This window comes from Mixophyes fleayi, chromosome 6, assembly GCF_038048845.1.
Source record: "Mixophyes fleayi isolate aMixFle1 chromosome 6, aMixFle1.hap1, whole genome shotgun sequence".
In the NCBI taxonomy this organism is placed as follows: Eukaryota; Metazoa; Chordata; class Amphibia; order Anura; family Limnodynastidae; genus Mixophyes; species Mixophyes fleayi.
The window spans coordinates 57092461-57114555 of NC_134407.1; the positions used below are offsets into that span (position 1 = coordinate 57092461).

Sequence of the window (22095 nt, forward strand, 5' to 3'; positions counted from 1 at the left end):
ATATGGGTCAGCTACCAGACCAAGCACATGCCTTACCAGTATTATACCCCGAGGAAACGTCACATTTACACATTATTATAAACCTGTCGGGATTACAGAAGTCGCAGTAACTATTCTCTGGGTGTGGGAGTGGGACTAAGTTTTTGACAAGTAGTTATAAACGTAACGCCCACGGTCGCCGCTAGGTGTCTCTGCTGTGACCGATACCCGCTCCTGCCAGGCAGCGCTCGTCTCGCTGCTCCTTTTCGGGCCAAGCAGTTGATCGGTGTTTGTTGTTGAGAGGAAGAGTTCCGCCGCCCGGGGATGGCGGAGGCCGGGGCATTGGCGGCCGAAGCGGTGGCTGAAGCCGAGAGAGACGGTGCAGAAGAGGCCGAGCTCCAGAGCCCCGGCTGGAGCGAGTCTCAGTTACGTTCTTACCAGTTTCAGACCCGTCAGATCCCACGGTTACAGCACTCTGATCCCAGGGCGGAGGAGCTCATCGATAATGAGGTGAGGCTGCATGTGATGGGGAAGCTCCTGCCAGGGTCACTCGGCTCATGTACTCGTTGTAGGGGAATTAGAGTTATTCATCAGTACAAGGGTCACTAGGTGGACACTGGTCAGGCGGAGGAGAGCAGGTGTTGGGCTCTGGACAGGTGGAGGAGAGCAGGTTGGTCTCTGGACAGGTGGAGGAGAGCAGGTTGGGCACCGGTCAGGCGGAGGAGAGCAGGTTGGGCTCTGGTCAGGCGGAGGAGAGCAGGTTGGGCTCTGGTCAGGCGGAGGAGAGCAGGTTGGTCTCTGGGCAGGCGGAGGAGGGCAGGTTGGACTCTGGACAGGCGGAGGAGAGCAGGTTGGTCTCTGGGCAGGCGGAGGAGGGCAGGTTGGGCTCTGGGCAGGCGGAGGAGAGCAGGTTGGTCTCTGGTCAGGCGGAGGAGAGCAGGTTGGTCTCTGGTCAGGCGGAGGAGAGCAGGTTGGTCTCTGGTCAGGCGGAGGAGAGCAGGTTGGTCACTGGTCAGTCGGAGGAGAGCAGGTTGGGCACTGGTCAGTCGGAGGAGAGCAGGTTGGGCACTGGTCAGTCGGAGGAGAGCAGGTTGGGCACTGGTCAGTCGGAGGAGAGCAGGTTGGGCACTGGTCAGTCGGAGGAGGGCAGGTTGGGCACTGGTCAGTCGGAGGAGGGCAGGTTGGGCACTGGTCAGTCGGAGGAGGGCAGGTTGGGCACTGGTCAGTCGGAGGAGGGCAGGTTGGGCACTGGTCAGTCGGAGGAGGGCAGGTTGGGCACTGGTCAGTCGGAGGAGGGCAGGTTGGGCACTGGTCAGTTGGAGGAGGGCAGGTTGGGCACTGGTCAGTCGGAGGAGGGCAGGTTGGGCACTGGTCAGTCGGAGGAGGGCAGGTTGGGCACTGGTCAGTCGGAGGAGGGCAGGTTGGGCACTGGTCAGTCGGAGGAGGGCAGGTTGGGCACTGGTCCGTCGGAGGAGGGCAGGTTGGGCTCTGGTCCGTCGGAGGAGGGCAGGTTGGGCTCTGGTCCGTCGGAGGCGGGCAGGTTGGGCTCTGGTCCGTCGGAGGCGGGCAGGTTGGGCTCTGGTCAGTCGGAGGAGAGCAGGTTGGGCGCTGGTCAGGCGGAGGAGAGCAGGTTGGGCGCTGGTCAGGCGGAGGAGAGCAGGTTGGGCACTGGTCCGTCGGAGGAGCGCAGGTTAGGCGCTGGTGCGGCGGAGGGGAGCTGACCTGATAATCATGTTTGAGCAGTGCTAGGGGTAAGCTACTATATATTCAGAACAGGTAATTTTGGATAACTGATACAGTCAATCGGCTATACAGTTTAGTCTCAGTGACATATTGAGTGTGCGTGCAAGAAAAAAAGCATAATTCATTAAATATGTTTGAAACAAATGTTACTGTTCTTGGAAAGTTGGGTCACATTGGAGTTTTTACTAAAGCTTTTGTGTCATATAACCAAAACTTAAAAGGTAATGCGGTATACAGCATGCACCTACATCCGACACTGCAAGTTGTGTTCAGAAATTCACTCTTACTGTTTGTAGATCATATTGGGGTCTATTTATGACCCTTCGTTTTTTTCACTTGTTACTTTTCAATCCTTATCTCCTTGATAAGGATTGAAAAGTAACGGCTATGTATTAAAAAACTTCTCAGGGACAGCAGTGCCGATAACCTGCTGTCCCTGAGAAGTGACTCACCTGATCATCGCAGTCTTTTCTCAAGTTTAAAGGCTGCGGTGATCTTCTTATTTTATTTATTTTTTTCCTTTTTTGCTAGTGCGCATGCACCGACTGAAAAGTTGGTGCATGCGCACTAGCATCCTAGACGGCAAACTGTAGGATGAGTGACAGGGAGGGATCACATGATCCCTCCACACATGCGCTGTCCAGCTCTGCTCTTCAGATCAGAGCTGGACAGCGCGAAAGTTTTCAGATATGTTAATGTACGCCAGCTTCAGATGGCGTACATTAACATGTAGAAAAAGAGAAAATTTTCTCTAGTTAGCTTTTAATACATAGCGGTTCTGAGCACTTCCCATACACTGTTATGGGGAGTGTTCAGAAAACCGATAGGAAATGCAAAGCAGCAGATATCTGAGATATCTGCTGCAATGCTTCAATGATACATAGTAATTTCACGGTAAACACCCGAAAACTGTTGTTTTCGGGTGTTTAACACAAGAAAAATCGTTGATAAATAGACCCCATAGAGTGGTAGCATAAGGCCACGTAGACACTGGCATTTTTAAAATGCATTTTACAGGCATTGTTAATATTTGTAAAATGCATGAATAATACTAGAAACTATTATTTCTAGTTTTTCCACACTCAAGGAGATGGTCTGGCAGCTGGTCGCCAGCACTCTTCTGTGCTCTGACGAGAGTAAGCCTGAATATTTTCCATCCTGGCAGGAGACGGTGTATTGTTCAGAAACCAGTACATTCTATATGACTGTCATATTAAACAATACTTAGGTGCTTTATTCATTTCCCTCTCAATACCACTTTTTATGCCATACTTACTTCCCACTAGGTATATAGAAATGTATGTCACCCTAATGTGAACACAGTTTGGACTGTGTTTTAAGATTGCGTTATAAAGACAGAGCACTGTACCGAGAAAAAGCATTTGAGATGCGTTTTGTAGGATTTCTGTTAAAACAACTGATGGTATGTAAGGAAAATTGCACTTTTGTGGAATTTTGTTTTTTGGGAATTAAATTTGCCAAATAGGTGATGGTGTGTTTTGCAAATATAACCCAAACTTGATCTATACCGGTTTTCTATATACACTATATTAGTTGAGTTAGTAGAGTTTATATACCAAATACCTACCTTTCCTGAGGTTCCTAACCATCTTCAGGGAGGAGGATAGTATTGCTTATTCTGTGTATGGCATGCGCCGTCCTCCATGTACAAACTCCTCATGTGTGTTCAATTGAGTAACGCAACTACATTGTTCAAGTGCATAGTCGGCAAGTCGACATTGCCAAGTGTCCCAACAATTGCAGGAGCGTCAAGACAGGAAAGTGCTATGTATTCTGTCTATTTTTCCTGTGCAAAAAAGCAAAAAGTGACAGTTTTGCTCTATGATTTTTCCTCCTTCTGGGGGTAAATGTATCAAGCTGAGAGTTTCCAGCGAGTTTGAAAAGTGGAGATGTTGCCTGTAGCAACCAATCAGATTCTAGTTATCATTTTGTAGAATGCACTAAATCAATAACTGGCTGCTATAGGCAACTTTTCAAACCCGCAGCTTGAAACATTTACACCTTGATCTACATATCACTGGGTCCTAGCAGATTGATAGGCTGCATATTGTGTGTTTTGTGTTTGTGCCTTACAAATAAACGATAATAATAATAATAATACCTGCATTGCTTTTTGGCTTCACTATGTTGATATTTACTTTATTTACATTTTTGAATATACATTTCAAATCCTCTTCAATAGTCTCTCAAACAAAATTACATATATAAAACCTATGCATTTTTGTAGTTTTTGGTGTACAATTTGTGAGCTTTTTAGTATTTTTGTTTTACAATTTATTAGAATGGATTACCTGTAAAAAAAAATATTCATACTTTCGATTATACTCATGATTTGTGGAGAGCTCTGTCACATTTTTTCATGGACAGCAACTACATTTGCAGGTTATACAAATTCTACACACAATAAAATATTTGGTGAACTATATATTTACCTATCACTAATATTTTTGTCTCTTTTAACATGCAGCTTCTACTATTGCTGTCAAATTTCTGTTGACTATGAATATCAAAAAAAGCTAGATTATCTTATTAGATTCTCATTTTTATACCAGTGAATTGCCATATTTGCACCTTATTGTGCTCAGAAATATTTTATCAGATTGGAAATTGAGGTTTCAGTGTTTCTCAATCTTTCTGTGTATATATTGTAGGAAGACTGATTACTAATTTAGATAAGCAGCCTTTATGCTTGTGACTTGGATAGATAAACAATAACACACAGTGTTGTGAAAGACGAAAGGTTTGGTTTTTGTGATAAGTTTTAGAACCATTCAGGACAACTGTTTTTTCTTAAAGTATCTAAAAAAAAATGTCAAATGCATGGCCATCAAGAGGCATTTTAAGCCCTGGTAACGCCCACTTCTTGGGTCATACCTGCAGAAAGGGGCATAGCCACACCAGGGTTAGTGGCTCCTCCCATTACATAGACAGGTCTGGGCCCGGTACTTTGCACCTGCTTCTCCCCTCTCTGCGCCCCTAGTCAATGTATTAGCAAGTAAGATATTTACATGCTTTAGAAAACAAACTTTGGCTTGTTAAGTGGTCCTGTAATATTCCTGATTTCTGTATTTCTTAAAAAATACAAACAAAAAAAACAACCAAATCTTGGAAGGGGTGGAACTGGTCATCTTATCCCGTGTTTCCTTGTAACTGTAAGGAATAAAGAAATGTATTCAAAGGCTTTATTATGGCAGCAGGGAGTAGTAGTAGATCTGTGCAATACCTGGTATTCTTCACCTAAGTGGTGGCAGCTGTTGGAATGTTGCAGCTTCTTCCTGTAGATACACTATTTTACTTTGCCTGAGTTAATGATTTTTCAGTTATCTTATCTCAGGGCTGTTTTATTAAAAGCTTTTGCTACAGTTAATGTTCAGAGTTCTTTCAGGCAAATTTTTCTTCGTTCCCATTTAGTGGTTTGGGGCAGCTTCCAAATTAAGTTTAATTCTATTTTATAAATAGTCACTTTCAGTAGTAAAAAGTCACTTGGCAGCACACTTCTGGCAAAATGTGTGCTTTTGGACCGCTGAAATGAGCGGGTACATTAAATATAATGCATTCTAAATAATGTGGTAGCATAATATTTACACTGCTTGATGGCTTTGAAATAACACACTGTCCTTTATATATTCTTTTTATGCACTTTGTGGCCGCAAACCAAAACAGTACAGTGGAATTCACGTCCCTGACATAAATTACAACCTCAATTCAGTCCACAGATTTAGTAGGTATGCCAGTGGTAAATGTGTAACAAATCAAAACTGCAATGACTACTTCTAGTTGTAATGTACACAGAGCAGAGATCACGTGTCTGGCATGCAGGAAGATTTCAGTGTAGATTTAGTTGACAAAGTGCATTCTTCATTCCTAGTTAAAGCTGCAATCCCACATAGAATTGTCTGTCTTTAAATAGCAACTTAAGTAGCTTTTTAAGCATGCATCTGATCCTATTTCTTAGCTATCCTCCTACAAATTAGGATCTCCATTTGGCAAACAAAAAGGTCTGCCAGACACTGAAACAGTCAGTCACATGCTCCCAGAGGGGCGAAAGGAAGATGTCGCTGTGCAGTTCGAGCTCGATGGGGCATTTTCAAAGCCTTTGCTTACTACAACAAGTAACATGTGACTGTGGTTGCCATGGTAGTCAATTTTCATAAATCATTAATAGCGGCATGAAGAAAAAAGGGAAATGCTAAATACCAACATTATTTTAAGTTTGTTTTGTATGAGGCTCCATGAATATCTAATGAGGGCAGATTTTGTCATTATTATTTATATCCTTAGCATCCATCTTGCTGATTGTTTCTTTTTCATATACATTTTCCTTTGCTGTAGCTCCCCCTTTAACAAGAATTGTTTAAATTCAATTTAACATTACACTGAAACATGACTGTAACTTGGTGTATTACTATTTATTTAATTTACTAGATGTACAATAAGTTCAGGAAAACTATGACCAAAATATTGTTTCACCTTCTCCTCTTTCCAATTAGCAGAACAGTGGGGCATCCGCCATTACGGTGGCTGGGTAATTGTGTACTCGTGTGGTCTTACACGTATGATCATGTAAAAGAAACTAAGTAGATTTCTTTAATTATTGAAAGTTTCTTTAGACACCAAGCCCTGGAAAACTCTTAACCCTGGGCTCCAATCATGGGAACGGTGATTACTGTTCTTAGGGTTTGACTCCACCATTCTGCTAGTTGTGGGAGGAAATAGATATATCATATATAAAGATAGATAGATATACAATCTCTTATAGTTTGTTTGTGTTTTTCTTTTTGTAACAGTCATGGAAAAAACAATGATAAATCTTTCCCCCCCCTCCCCACCCCAAATATAGAATTGAAAACAAGAATTTGTGTACCGGGGAATTTGTATTAAATGAGCAGCATGGTGGCTAAGTGGTTAGCACTTCTGCCTCACAGCGCTGGGGTCATGAGTTCAATTCACGACCATGGTCTTATCTGTGTGGAGTTTGTATGTTATCCCTGTGTTTGCGTGGGTTTCCTCCTGGTGCTCCGGTTTCCTCCCACACTCCAAAAACATACTAGTAGGTTATTGGCTGCTATCAAAATTGACCCGTGTCTGTGTGTCTGTGTGTCTGTGTGTCTGTGTGTCTGTGTGTCTGTGTGTCTGTGTGTCTGTGTGTTAGAGAATTTAGACTGTAAGCTCCAATGGGGCAGTGACTGATGTGAATGAGTTCTCTGTACAGCGCTGCGGAATCAGTGGCGCTATATAAATATCTATATTAGCTGTACTATGGTGAGGTTCTGCTTATTACTAGGTAGGGTTTGCCTTTACTGCTACAAATAAATTCCAGCATGGAATGTTTTTAAGTCTCATGCTATGATTTGGCAGGTCTTTTCCTTTTGTATAAATGTTATTAAAGAAGTTAAGAAACGGTCTACTGATACTATTGAGGAACCATTCTGTTTGCCACAATAGGCTGCTTACCTTTCACAAACATTTTTAGTGATGACACCCATGACAGACATTACTAAAGTCTGCACACTATTGCTGTATGACATTGTTTTTTATCGTTTATACTGCAATATTACAGCAGATATTGAGATATCCGTGTTTGACATGAAAATCATGTAATACTCGGTGATCCACTCAAAAGTTATCGGTATGTTACACATTATGTTGGTAACTGTGATTACATTCGATTTTTCATATCACCCCCTTAATAAATCTTCTACTGCATCTGTCTGAATGGTTCTGACTTTCATTGTGTTTGTAACCCTTACCTCATATGGGCAATACCCACAATATCTCTTGCTGCAATGCATGTTTGTCTCTTGTTTGAGTTCCTCAGTTGTATCCATAGACCGTTTCTTAACCCCTTATTGTACAGCATTGGAACATACTGGATGATGCCTTATTGATGCTCAGCCTAACTTTCATTTGTTTTGCTTATTGAATCAGGAGCCAGTTATTCTGATGGGTACAAATCTGGTGCACCCAGCTCTAAAGTGGGACTTGGATTACCTGAAGGAAAATATCGGCACTGGGGACTTCTCTGTGTACAGTGCCAACAGCCACAAGTTTCTCTATTATGATGAGAAGAAAATAGTTAACTTTAAAAACTTCAAGCCAAAGTCCATTAGACAAGAGATGAAATTTCCGGAGTTTGTAGAGAAGCTCGGAGACATCGAGCAGAGAAGGGATGATGAAAGGTAAGAGCGCTTTCTATGACCTGTTGTACACCAATAAGTACTTGTCTCCACCTACCTAATACTCCAGAGAGAATTCAGTTATATTGAGCCCACAGAGCTTTGACTGCTGAACAAAATCCCTTCCCCTGAGACCCTTGCCCCTGTTTGACACCAGGGAGAGTATGTTTACTAAACTGCAGGGTTGAAAAAGTGGAGATGTTGCCTATAGCAACCAATCAGATACTAGCTTTTTACAGAATGTACTATAAATAAATTATAAAACTAGAACCTGTTTGCTATAGGCAACATCTCCACTTTTTGAAACCTGCAGTTTAGTAAATCTACCCCCATGACTGTGTGCCAAGAGACCCAGAATGTGCGGGCTGTGCTGACAAGCGTAGGCTGTGGGATCAGCATGTGTGGCAGAGAGAGCTGACTGCATGGGTGGGAAAAAAAGATGGTGGGAACACAGTTATAACTGAAATTACAGGTGTGCCAAGTCAAATGGTGCCCATCTAATTAACAAGTAATATCTGTTAAATTAGATGTCTGCCATTCTGCTTCGAATGTGTTGAAGGATATACTCCACCTCGGGGCCTCTACATCAGGCCATTTATCTGCCGCAGCTGCTCCGACACATCTTTTATCACAAGCACTGATTGAGCATCTGACATTCAGCTTTCAGGCACTGCTCTAGACTGTGGCGGAGAGCTGAAATGTAAAATGATCCTGCCCCCTGTTACTATATGCTGAATGGCATGGATCCTGGGCATGGAATATGTTTTGAAATTGTTTTTTTTCTATATTTGCTCTTTTCTCATATTTGCTACAGAGTGGCTCAGTATTACAATCTGCCCAGTCTTTATCAGTTCTATGGTGCTCTCTTGATGAGAACTGAACAGATTGACCAGCAACCTTGTTAGCTGAGGTGCAATATGGTTTCCTGGCTTTAGGTAAGGTGGGGAGGGGGGCTCCCACTTTACTACACAGATTGGGGGCAATACGGAGGAGTGTCTACCAGTGGGCAACTCCTTCTGTGTATTGTAAATATTAATCTATGCATATTTTGTCAAATTGTAAAAAATATTTTTTATTAAAGTTCATTGTTTTCACCAAGGAATTATAAATGTTTATCACAGGAACAACTTTTAGTTTTATTTCTATTTTGTATACAGTACTTTAATTGCCAAAAGGAAGAGGAGAAATATTTTATTTTATTACATTACAACAGCATGTGTTAATATGCTATTATATTGTGTTAATAGTCAGTGACAACAATCACGTGTGTCTTGTGTGCACAGTGCAGTGTGATTTATTACAGGCCGTCCTGCCTTCGTGTTTATGATGCGTCTAAGTGGAAAGACACCCAATTATTGCCCATTTGTGATCCAGGTTTCTTCATTAAAGCTGGGTCCATAACTGCCCATCATAAAGTTAAAACTATTGGGACGTAGACTCGACTTTTGCTACCCCCTAAAAGCCTTTTAAATTGACACTGTGAGTGATAAAAGCATAGTATGCACTAGTTGTTTCCCTCAGTAGGGTTTATATATTCTCTGCATTTTATGTTCAATTCATTTTTGGACATTTCAGCAAATACAAAAATACAGATGGAAAACTGTATTTGCTGGTACAATTTTTGTGAGCACTTCAGGATTTTATTTTGGTCTTCCTATTAACAGATGGAGAATTAATTTAAACAGGTAAAACACAAACATGTACTTTTAATATCTTTAGAAACAGAATTTGACGGCAGGTAAGAACCGCTTGGCCCATCTAGTCTGCCTATTTTTTAACCTATGGTAACCTCGAACCCTATTCATTTTAAGGATATCATTATGTCTATCCCAAGCATGTATAAATTGCTCTATTGTATTAGCATCTACCACCTCTGATGGGAGGATATTCCACTTATCCACTACCCTTACTGTGATGTCATTTTTTCTCATATTTCCTCTCAACCTACTTCCCTCCAGTATCAGTGCATGTCCTCGTGTTTTAATATTTCTCTCTTTGAAGAATGTTTCCCTCCTGTACCTTGTTAATACCCTTGATATATTTGAAAGTTTCTATCATGTCCCCCTTTCCCTTGTCTGCTCCAAACTATACATATAAAGATCTTTTAGTCTTTCCGGGTAAGTGTTGTGCTGTAGGCCATGCACCATTTTAGTCAGGGCCCTCTTAAGAACCTCTTGGGCCCCCCGGGCACAGCAGTGCACCGGGGCCCCTATATATACAAAAAAATGTAAAAATGATTATATATATATATATATATATATATATATATATATATATATATATATATATATATATATATATATATATATATATATATATATATGGGCCCTCCAGCCCAGGGGGTCCCTCCGGAGGCAGGAAAAAAAAAAAACCCTGCAAAAAAAGAAGAATACACTTACCGTGCTGTCAGCTGGCGATCCGGCTCCCTCCCTGTTCTCCTCCTCCGTCGCGCTCCGCAATGGATGTCGGTCGGTCGGGCGTGATGACGTCACGCCCGACATGCACTGCCAGCGCGACGGAGGAGGAGACCAGGGAGGGAGCCGGATCGCCAGCTGACAGCACGGTAAGTGTATTCTTCTTTTTTTGCAGGTTTTTTTTTTTTTTTTCTGCCTCCGGAGGGCCCCCCTGGGCTGCAGGGCCCCCGGGCACCTGCCCAGCGTGCCCAATGGGAAAGACGGCCCTGATTTTAGTTGCCCTTCTTTGTACAGTCTATAATGTATTTATATCTTTCTGGAGATATGGCCTCCAGAACTGAACACAGTATTCTAGATGAGACAAAGGTGTGTAAATGTCAATTATTATGAGGGTCATTTCAGTCAGTGAGAACAATACGCTGTGAGCTCACGTTTTAGAAGCCCAAACTTTATTAGTTTTTTGTTTTACATAAAATGGGTTTGTGGATATTAATCATTGACTGCAACGGATTTCTGAGAACCTGAAGAAAGTTGTTTATGCTCTTGATGCTGCAGGGTTATAAACATGTTACATCAATCCATTGTCGGGCTGATTGTGTATAATTTTCAGTGCATTAAACTCCCTTGTGGTTCTTCCCTGGAGAAGTTGTCCAAGAAAGATCATTCAGAACAAGGAGTACAAAAGCTAAGGCCTCTGTGGTATCTCCTATTGTCAATGTTTATGAATGTTCTGTGCACCCCAATCTGTAATGCTTCTGTCATGAAGTACTAGCAAATGTTACACAAGAATATGATGCTATTTGCAATACAAAACCCATTTTTAATTTGTATTTCCATTAGAAAAAAAAGTAATAGTAGCATAGAAGGTTAATTGGGAATCTTAGAATCTTATAATATATATTAAACTATCCACATTGGTTTGTAAAAGATTGTAAGCTATCACAATTTTGTTACTGTAGATTGTATCAATCTCCTTACAATTTCCCCTCACATATACTCTGAGATTTTGAGATAAAAAAAATTACTTATATTGCATATAAATAATCAGAATATTTTGCTGTTTGCTTGGAAACCTGTATAATGCAGTAACATACTATACAGTTACAGCACATATAACCATAGGATTGCATTAAGATAAAAATGTAATTCATCCAATCTGATTTCTGTGCAATTGTATTAGATTGAGAGTTCTACACATTAAATAAACATGAGATTGTATGGCCAAATTGTTCTAAATGATCTTAAAGAGTAATTACCTGAACCTTCAACAGTTTCTAGTGTAAGGTAACATTTAAATGATTAAATATGTTGCATCTTTTTTATATTGTCGAAGTAGCATAAATAAGAGTTATTTGTTCAATCATGTAGGTTATATCTACAACAAACTCTGAATGATACAGTTGGTCGAAAAATTGTGGTGGATTTCTTGGGTTTTAACTGGAATTGGATTAATAAACAGCAAGCAAAGCATGGTTGGGGCCAGCTGACTTCCAATCTGTTGTTGATCGGCATGGAAGGTAAAGAACCAGACGTGTCCTTGAATAGAATTCCAAAGAAACCTGTGTTCTGTTGACTTCTATACAGTGTAACATTCCTACATGATGCAGGGTGTCATATTGTGGTTTAATGCTTATTTTGTTTGATTAAACCAAGGTATGCACCCTGTACTAGAAAGCATGAATGAATAAAAATGAATGAGAGGAATAGTTTACTTTTCCCATACACACCTGTCCCACAGAACTAGTGAATGTGTGAATGACCTTTTAACACTAGTGTAAAATATTATCAGAAATTCTTAACGCTGACTAAAGTTCTAAAACATGGGTTTATGATCTGTTTTACTGTTTTCAGTAAATATTTACTTAAGCCTGTGAACTGAACATTTTGCTTGAGCCTGTAACATTAATGGGATGTGTTGATCACTTGTGTACGTGTCAAAGCTCATGTTGGTGTTTGTGTACAGGTAACGTGACTCCAGCACACTATGACGAGCAGCAAAACTTCTTTGCCCAGATTAAGGGATACAAACGCTGTATCCTCTTTCCACCCGAACAGTTTGAATGCCTCTATCCTTATCCTGTTCATCATCCCTGTGACAGACAGAGTCAGGTGAGAATCCGATTTTGGCTGTCTTGCTGACCTACCAATCCACTCTGGCTGCAGGTTCTGTTATCTATATCAGTATGGTATTCATGACAAATTATTTTCCTATATGGCAGTGTTAATAGTAATGGTGCTGACATAAATATTGTTGATTGTTTTTTTTTATTTTTTTTACTTTGTTTAATTACCTATTAATCACCTGAAGTAGAATATGTTGCGTTTATTTTTATGTGGTTCCATTAATGTAAAGGGACATCAGCGGGAATTTCCACCTTTTTAGATAACTTTAAGAGGGGAATTCAGTTGGTCACGTTACTGCTGAAAGTAACGCGTCCTGCGCACTATTACCGATATTACGGTAATAGTGCACGTAATTACAGTTAATATGGTAATTTCAATTCCGGCTTTTTGCTCCCAGTTGTATTTTGGGGGGGAATTGAATTCCTCCCCCTAAGTGTATTGGTTTATACATGCAGCTCTTATTGCATACATTCTATTTTTCTGTCTGTGCTTTTTAGCCATGTATTTATATCGGACAGCGTTGTAGAATTTTTTGGGCCTGAACTTCGACACAGCTGTGCTCTGCGTTGGATACAGTTTTTGTCTGAAGAGTAAATTTTGTTCCTGTCCCAGGCTGACAAGAAATGCTGATTATATAAATACATTGTTGAAAAGGTAGCCGAACAGGGAAATAGGCCAAAGTCCATTAATTGGGCAGGTACTGTCAGACCTGCGTCTAACTTTTATGCATATTGACAAAGTTAAACTGTGTTCACTGTGCACATTATCAATATGGTGTGTGTGTGTGTGTGTGTGATCAAATATAAGCCTGGACTGTGTGCGTGGTTTTGCAGTATATTTGCAAACTGGCTGTTTATGTACCTTCTCCATTAAGTTATTGGCCAACAGTTTGAGTTGTCCTGTGCATCTGGTCTTCCGGGTGGTCTTGTGAACAACAAATGAAGGTGATGCCAGGTGCCCAGTGTAAGCTCCGGCTGCCTGCCACAGTGTGGAGGGGGAGGAGTGCATTATCTAATGAGAATCATCTCTTAAAAAATTATTATTATTTTTTTTTTTAATCTTTTAAAAGCTATAAATAATAATTTTATATGGTGGCTCCTTGTTAGGTTGTATTACTTATACAGGCTTATGTTTTATTTCCTTTCCCCACATTATAGGTGGACTTTGATAACCCTGATCTAGAGCGGTTTCCTAATTTCAGGAACGTGGTTGGTTATGAGACTGTGGTGGGACCTGGTGACGTTCTGTATATTCCAATGTACTGGTAAGGGGGGGTTTCCTTAACACTGCAATATTACTGTTACTTGGGCCTTTGCCACATACAGCATAGCACTGTAATAAACATATCTACAGCCTACCCAGAAATATATATGGCTGCTACATAATTGGAAGTATAACACTATAGCCTTTTAGTGTGGCTTAGGTGTCATTTTTATAAAGGAAATGGACAGACTATAATGTTAAACAACAAAAAAACAAAACAAAAAAACATTTACTTTGAACTATCTTGTCCTCATCGTTCGATCAGGAAAGCCGCCTACAGTATGTCGTCCCTGAAATCTGTGTTGAGCTAGGCAGTGCTCATTAATTTACTCAGTCACCAATCCCTGTGTTTGTCATGTCTATGCCCAGTGGGGGAACACTATATATACCACCTTATATTCATTTTATTAGTGGCTGTACTTTCAGACTACATCTTACCATTTTTTTTTTCTATATTTTCATTTGACTCCTGTCTTCGGTCTTTGCATACATATATTTCTGTATTTAAGTAAATAACAAACTAAACCATAAAACAATATCTTGGTTTTGTGTGTTTAGTTCTGATTCTTTGCTTTGTCTTGCTGGATGTAAAGAGTGTCTAGTCCAGCTAAACTTCACCAACGACAGTAACAACCCTTTGTAACCTTTTTTTTTATTAAAAAAAATTAAATAAAAAATCCTGTATGTGATTTTGTGTGTGTGGGGGTAGGTGTTTTTTCCTTCAATATTTACATTACAGAAAACCAGGAATGCATTTATAAAATACTCTAGTTAGTCTGCATATAGTTTTTATTACACTGGCAGTTAGTTTGCTTGCAGAGCTTACCATTTAGTACTGTTCCACCAGTTTGTTTTCTCTCCCCCCTCCCCAGAATCCCTTTATCTCCTCTCAAAACCCTTTGTCAATCTAATTGTCAACCTAATTGAGGTACAATCATCATCATACAATCCAGTAGCTAAGAATTTACAGTCTTAGATTTGATATAAATTTACTAATCCATTACAGGTGGCACCACATTGAGTCACTATTGGATGGAGGAACAACAATTACAGTTAATTTCTGGTACAAGGTATGTTTTGTGTACGGTCTTGTTTTGTGTAAGATAGAAATTGATGCATCTTTTGCAGTGGACCTGCTGTGCTGAATGTGTGCTTTGCATAAGGCGTTTTAACAGTCACATTTACAGTTAGGTGAATTCCCTTATCTGGGGACAGAATAAAGGAAGTGTGTGTTTGCATGAACACTTTATCACACTGTTAATTTGCATGTTGATTTTCCTGTTTGGTATTAATGTGTCTTTGTAATTGAATACAAAGTATGTATTTGGTTTCCTTTTTTTTTGGGTTTGAGGATGATTGTAACTTTAATATTGTGACTTTCATTTTAAATAGGGTGCCCCAACTCCAAAAAGAATAGAATACCCTCTCAAGGCACACCAAAAGGTGGCCATAATGAGAAATATTGAGAAGATGCTTGGAGAAGCCCTTGGAAGCCCACAAGAGGTATGTGACGTGCTATGATATAGGGCTTCTTCAGATGAGTGTGTGTCCTTCATTCACATCATTCACATCATCCACATTAATGTTGAAGGATAAATAAGGTCTTGCTTATCCCACCTTTTCCCTAAGTTTGTGGCCATGGTTTATCTTCCTCCATGCACGATCTGTGTAAACAAACCCATAGTGAATCCGTGATCCTTCATTTCTCCTAATGTGACATCTTTAATGATTTTACCAATGACGGGAAGTAAAAAAAGTCCTGATCAGCATGTTGATTCATGTGTACACACTATACAGGTTTAACACTATTTTCCTTCAGATCTGTGATCTTCATTTGTCATAACAATCGGCTGAAAAGATCCTGACTCTGCACACTTTATAGAGATCTGTAGACACTGCCGGTCCCAAGTGCATATACACTGCAGAATTGGAACGACATTGTTCCAGCGCTGAGCGACATTTTTAGTCCGGTAATTAAATCAAATGAAACGATAAGATGAGCTTTGGATCGATAATTGTTCATTGTTGCAGTGATATCGGGCCAAATGGTCATTTATCGTTTGGCCTGATAATCAGCTGAAAACTCTGTATAGTGTGTACTCAGCCTTAGTAAGCCTGAAAGAAATGAAACCATGAACAGACCTGCTTTATTTACATATTTATTGGATGATCCCATCTTTCTGAGAAAGTATTTGCTTCAGATCAAGGGGTCTATTTATCAAGCAGAGAAAATCCCTATCTCCTGTGAAAACGGGTGTTACTGGAGATGGTGTCAAACGGAAAAAAGTGATCTATCCAGCGGTTTCGGTAACCCCCAGCTGGCCAATCCGCACAGCTGGGGTCCTAACGAGTATATGGACCACCCCTGTATTCAGCCTGGTCCCCATGTGTTGCCACAAAGACACCCAAGCCATTAACACAGAGCAGATCTTTGTTACAAGTTTCTTTTTCTTAAATGAGAGAATCCAAGGAAAATATTTTTTAAAAATGGTAATTAAAATAGTAAATCTTTCAAGTTTTGAATCCTTAGGAGTTATAAGGCATTAAACAACCCTCATCATCATCATTTATTTATATAGCGCCAACATATTCCATAGCGCTTTACAATTGGGGACAAACATAGTAAACTAATAAACAAACTGGGTAATACAAAGAGGTGAGAAGGGCCAGCTCGCAAGCTTTACAGTCTATGGGACCCTCCATGTGAAACTGAAGAATAGCAGAAATCACTTCTGTCCTTCTGCCTTGGTCATATGTACTTTCAGATATTCCTATATTTCACAGTTGCGTTTGCTGTCACATACTTTATTTTTTTATTTTTATTTAAATGGAAAAACTGAACCTCCTTACCTTTTACATTTGATGGTAAAAACTTATCATGAAGCACATTTGATGCCAAAACCACACATGCAATTTTTGGAATGTTCAATAAAACTTGGTCAACTAAACGAGTTTACTAATGAATGTTCATTGCAATATGTTTCAAGAATCATTTTGTGATACCATGAAAATAGCTTGGTGCTCACTGCAGCATATATCCAATGCTAGAAGGTAATACAATAGAGAAAGTAATAGCATATACATATATTTTATACATGTTTCTTGGCTTATACTGCAGTGAGCATCCCCCGTGTAGGTGAACAATCTCCTCTATTGCTTCTCTTTAGAATTTGATGTTTTTCTTGCTTGCATTATGCACCATTTTTTCCTCTTGTTCTCAGGTTGGTCCTTTGTTAAACACGATGATAAAGGGGCGCTATAACTAATGCTGGTGTAATGAGCAGTGACAATGTATGTGAGGCCGCTACCGCTTAATTCACTGAAGAGATGACTGACAAGACATACAGAAGATTGGAAGCACTTATCTGGCGGACGGTTATCCAATACATTTGGTTTATACCACTCACTACTGGAATCAGAGTTGTTATATTTTTTTCAGTTGCTGAAGAGGAAAATAATCAAGAGAACCATGCAATGCCTAATCGTCTCCTTTGCACTCCTGTACAGACTGGATTTGAGGGCTGTTTTGTTCATCGTCCACCTTGTCTACTTGCAAAAAGTGTTTACTGAAACCATTCACTGCACCAAGTACAGTATCTAAAGACCTTGCAAAATAAACTCTTGCGTTGGCCAAGGCATTCTCCATGGATTTCCTTTTATTGATGACTTTTACAGTTCTTTGTTTTTACAGTTGTCTACGAACATGGATTTGTTTCTGTTTTCAGAATAGAACTTAACGCCATAAAGACATCTGGGGAAAAATACGGTTATTTAAAAAAAAATATATATATATAAAAAAAAATGACTACTCAGGCTATTACGTTTCAGTAACGCAATATTTTCACTATTGGCAAGCACACACACAATGTCTGGCTGTGACTGCTTTGCTTGTCCGGAGGATTTCTTTTCTTTCATGTCTACCTTGGAAAATATGTTTCCAAAAGTTGGATTAATGTAACATTTATCAGTAATTTTTTTTTCTGTAGACACCTGCCGAGTGCTAATGAAATCATTGTTTATACCTCTCATTGGTGTCTTTATATCTTGATGCACAGAATACAAGCGGAAGAAACCAAATGGTGGACCTTCTTGGTGCCTATAACAGCCATTTTCAGACAAAGAAATAAAGCAAAATGAGTCTTCAATCAGCTTTCTTGTACCCGTGCCTGTAGTCGCACAAGGCAGGGTTGTAGGACAAGCACAAGAGGCCCAGTTATCGTATCTGTGGTTTCCTAGTAGAGTATGGAAGGAGTTTTGTGGGTAAAGTACCATCCATCCATGTGATGGCTGTGTGTGTTACTGTGCATCTGTTTACACAGCTGGGGAAGCCATTCGTGAGAGTGTAACTTATCAAATGACTAGGAACCCATGGCTCATGAATTTTAGTCCCGCTTCATGAATATTAGTCCTGAAGTGCCTCAGTGATGTCAACGGCTTGTAGTGAATTGACAGGATATATTCTGATGAATATCTGTCCAGTCCACAAAATGGCAGCCGACATGAGTGCTTTTTATGAAAGGGGCTGGTCAATCCTTGGGGGACATGGAACTAGATGGTAGATTGGACTCTTGGCCAAACTTTTTTTTTTTTTTTAAACATTTACTCTATTTTGTAATCAATAAGTGTCTCCCTATGTTACCAAGTCCCCAGTGTGCTAGACCTCCTATGCATCAGTGTTTTCCACTGTACAACTGATTGGTCTTTTAGGAGTATTGTTTGAAGAAGCAACCAAACACTGATGAATACATAAATTCTATTTAGTGATTGAACGATTATATTTCCAATGAGGTGCTCAATGAATTGCTATTTCATAATTATATACAGGTTTGAATTAACGTGCACCTTTCATTCCCACACAAAGTGATGTTTTTTAAAACCTGAAATAAGGATGAGTCTAGTTGATCATGTTAAATTCAGAAATAATGGTTTGTAACCACTTAATTTCTTCCTTTAAAGCTAGATAGCATGGGCCGTCTTTTTCCATTTGTAAACTAGTAGTGTACCAGCTGGATCAGTCTACATTTATACGTCCAGCATATATTCAGTAGCTGCAAAAGTGACCTACAGAACACATTAGATGGCGCCCTGTTCACGTACGCTATAACTGGTATTAGAAATACAAATGAAGGGAGTAGATACATAACTAAAACAAGTTTATAATAAACTCCCGCTGCTGAAAGGGATTCATTGCAGTAGCCCCAATCAGGTACTACGTTTTTTGATACTTGGATTAATATGAACATTTGCCTTGTACACATTATTTATAAGCTATTCTATAGTCTAAATAAAGCTTTGGTAACAAGAGAGCCACCTTTCTATCAATGAAAGTGATTATTTGGAACCGTATACAATTGCTCTAGAATTCGGCCCTGATTACTGCAGCTTGTGTGTAATTTGCCTCCTCTCATTGACTTTGGGATCCCAATTACATTGGTTTAATGTGCACATTTATTTAACATACATTTTGTAGTTAGATTTCCAGACCTCAGTTAGCAGCTTTTGTATTTTTGATTTATTAAACAAGTAACAATTACCCTGGCTGTTTGTAACTGGAGGGAAACATTTTGTTGCCTTTTATATTCACATGTGTTTTGGAATGCATTTCTACCTCCTCTAATAAAAAGTTTGCAATCAACATTTGCTCTTTAACATGCACTTAAATATGGATGCAAAAAACATACAGCAGCCATTATTACCCCTACATACACATCAGTCGTACACGGGAGCAACACAAATGTTAGTGGAAACAATTTGGGAGGCTTATCGCTTCGTTAACAAGCAGAGAATTAAGGAAATGTGAACCTCGGTGGTAGTAGTATTATATACAGTATATAATCTCAGACTGTGAGGCTCCCAATAGATAATACTTACATATAGGTGGCACAGTCCTTTTCAATGATGATTCGCTGCGCTGATTCCAATAACAGATCGATCTTCACAGAGTTTGAATGTTCTCCCAGTGTTTTTCATGGTTTGCTCCGGTTTCTTCTCACAGTCCGGATACATACTGGCAGGTTAATTGGCTGCTGCCAAATGTGTGTTGTATGTGTGTTAGGAATTTAGACTGTAAGCTCCAATGGAGCAGGAACTGATTGGAAGTGAATGATGAAATATTCTCTGTACCGCGCTCCATAAGATGGTGGCGCTATATAAATAAACTAATAAATTGGTGCATTTGCCTCATTTAGACAGACTTACACATGCATAAAGAGGCAACCAAAAAAACAAATCAACCCCTAAATGGCGCCGATATGGTTAAATATAATAATATTAAGCATGTACAGAAGGTCGAGCAGCTGCAGATATACAGGTGGCTGCACCCACCTGGAAAACACAGAAATGTACAAACCAAAAAATGCAGCGCTACAGACCTGACTGTCTCAATCGAAAAAAGTGGTCTGGGTCACGAATAATGTTAATAATGAAAGTAAAAGTTATTATGTTAAAATATCATAGAGTAAAATTCTATACTACTAAAATGATTATATATATATATATATCATCTCATACCCCACAATGAATAAATCACAGTGCACTGTGATGTAAATAATACATGGAGCTCATATGCAGCCAATAAGTAGCGCTACTAGATCGTGATTGAATAAGACAGCTGTCTCGATAGTAGCTTTATTAGCTGTATACATGTAAAACCTCCAAATAGTCGTATGAGAAGGGGATGTGTATAAAGAGGCACAATTATCTGAGCGGCTCAATGCATAATGCAGTGTTTCCCAACCCTAGTCCTCAACTACCCCTAACAGTGCAGGTTTTCCATCTCTCTCTGCTGGAGCACAGGTGTAATCATTACTGACTGACACATTTTGAAAGATCCACAGGTATAATTAGATCACTGGTCACCTGGAAAACCTGCACTGTTAGGGGTACTTGAGGACTAGGGTGTGGAAACACTGCATAATGGATACACATGGAGCTAAAAAGAAATTGGAATCCATTTAGTGTGTGTTATATTTGTTGGGGGGGGAGTTGTGATTTTGTAAAGATTTACTTTTTTTTTTCTTTAAACAAGTGTGGTGTAATGCACCATGGGTAATACACTTTAAACTCATTTATTTGTTGCAGTTTCTGCTTGAGGAGAAACATTGGTACTAGTACACAATTCTCCCTGAATGCAATTATTCTTAATCCAGGTGGTGCTTAGCTTGGTAATGAGAATGTAAGACCTGTTGAAAGTCTGAGACCAGATATCATTTAGGGCCTACAGTGGAAGGAATTCTCTGATTACTAAAGTGAATTTGCTTTATTAGAGGCTGTAAACAGCCCTCCAGAAACAGTTTGGCTCCACGCTTTCAGGCAAACCATTCATCTATTAAAAATTAATTTCTTCCAGGTTTGTCTAATTGTATAAACACACCCACATTTAATGTGATGTGGAATACGCAACCATTGAAAAAATAATTATTAAAAAAAAAAAGCTCAACAGTCATTTAATGTTTATTTGAATTACCCACTCAGCATTGGCAGGTCTGACCTTACATGTATTTGACATCCCAAGTAGGAAAATGACAAAGTTGTACTGAGAGCAACTTCCTGTACATAGCAGATACTCCTACTAGACTTCCAGAGTGATTGAACCTATCAGGTGGCATGGTAAATGCTGGTCATCATGACCCAGAATGTCTTAGAGATCATGTGACAAGGCAGGCTCAAAGGCACCAGCTATAACTTTATGCTAAGTAATGCACTAAGATACTCTTAAACATGGTTAGGGTCTTGCTTCATTGGATACACCTTGATGAGGGAGGCCATTGTCACTATTTGCCATAAATTTGCTTTAAAATACATGGACATGTTGCATATAAACTTTGGAATGCAACATGTTATTTCCATGTGAAGAACTTATTAAAAAGCCAATAGTGTGAAAGAGCCACTATATTTATATTAGTTAGTGTGTACCTTCTTGCTGCCACTAGAGGGCAGAAGTAACCAGACTGAAGCTCTGAAAATCCCTTTTGCTGTCCACCTGCTTATGGTGAAATTGTTTGTGTGATACAAGCTGAATTGTAATAACATATCACTTAAATATTCAATAACCATGGTGAGGGCTAATATTTTTGTTTTAGTTATATCTAGTGAAACTTGGCCAAGACAAATACTGTAATAATTTTGAAAACCTTTTGCTTCCTCAAAACAAGGAAGTTAAATGTCAATTTGTTTATCCTTGCATCAGGAGTAGAGGAATACAAATAGTTATCATTATGTAATAGAGACTACCCCTTTTAAGTGCAGTTTTATTAATACATACCACCATATGGTACCTAAAGACTGACTTTTGCTGTATTATGCAACTCTATAAAAAGTAAACAATAGCCTGGAATCTACCTGGTAAAATAAGCTTGCACTGATGCTAATCTGTT

The 22095-nt window shown here is 39.6% G+C and overlaps 1 protein-coding gene across 1 annotated transcript; it reads left to right on the forward strand.

Annotated features, from left to right (window-relative positions):
- Positions 1-205: 205 nt before the first annotated feature.
- On the forward strand, positions 206-19890 carry HIF1AN (hypoxia inducible factor 1 subunit alpha inhibitor). The gene is made up of 8 exons (XM_075216608.1): positions 206-489; positions 7672-7922; positions 11702-11850; positions 12297-12442; positions 13615-13721; positions 14727-14790; positions 15113-15223; positions 16942-19890. The coding sequence occupies exons 1-8, from the start codon at positions 304-306 to the stop codon at positions 16984-16986; spliced, it is 1059 nt and encodes a 352-aa protein (XP_075072709.1). The 5' UTR covers positions 206-303; the 3' UTR covers positions 16987-19890.
- The last annotated feature ends 2205 nt before the right edge of the window (positions 19891-22095 follow it).

What these genes read in the sequence shown, in the direction of transcription:
- HIF1AN (XM_075216608.1), top strand. Translation starts at nt 304, where the DNA reads ATGGCGGAGGCCGGGGCATTGGCGGCCGAAGCGGTGGCTGAAGCCGAG. An exon ending in GTTGTTGATCGGCATGGAAG is followed by an intron (nt 11,851 to 12,296) that starts GTAAAGAACCAG and finishes GTTTGTGTACAG; the next exon opens with GTAACGTGACTCCAGCACAC. An exon ending in CCTGTGACAGACAGAGTCAG is followed by an intron (nt 12,443 to 13,614) that starts GTGAGAATCCGA and finishes CCCACATTATAG; the next exon opens with GTGGACTTTGATAACCCTGA.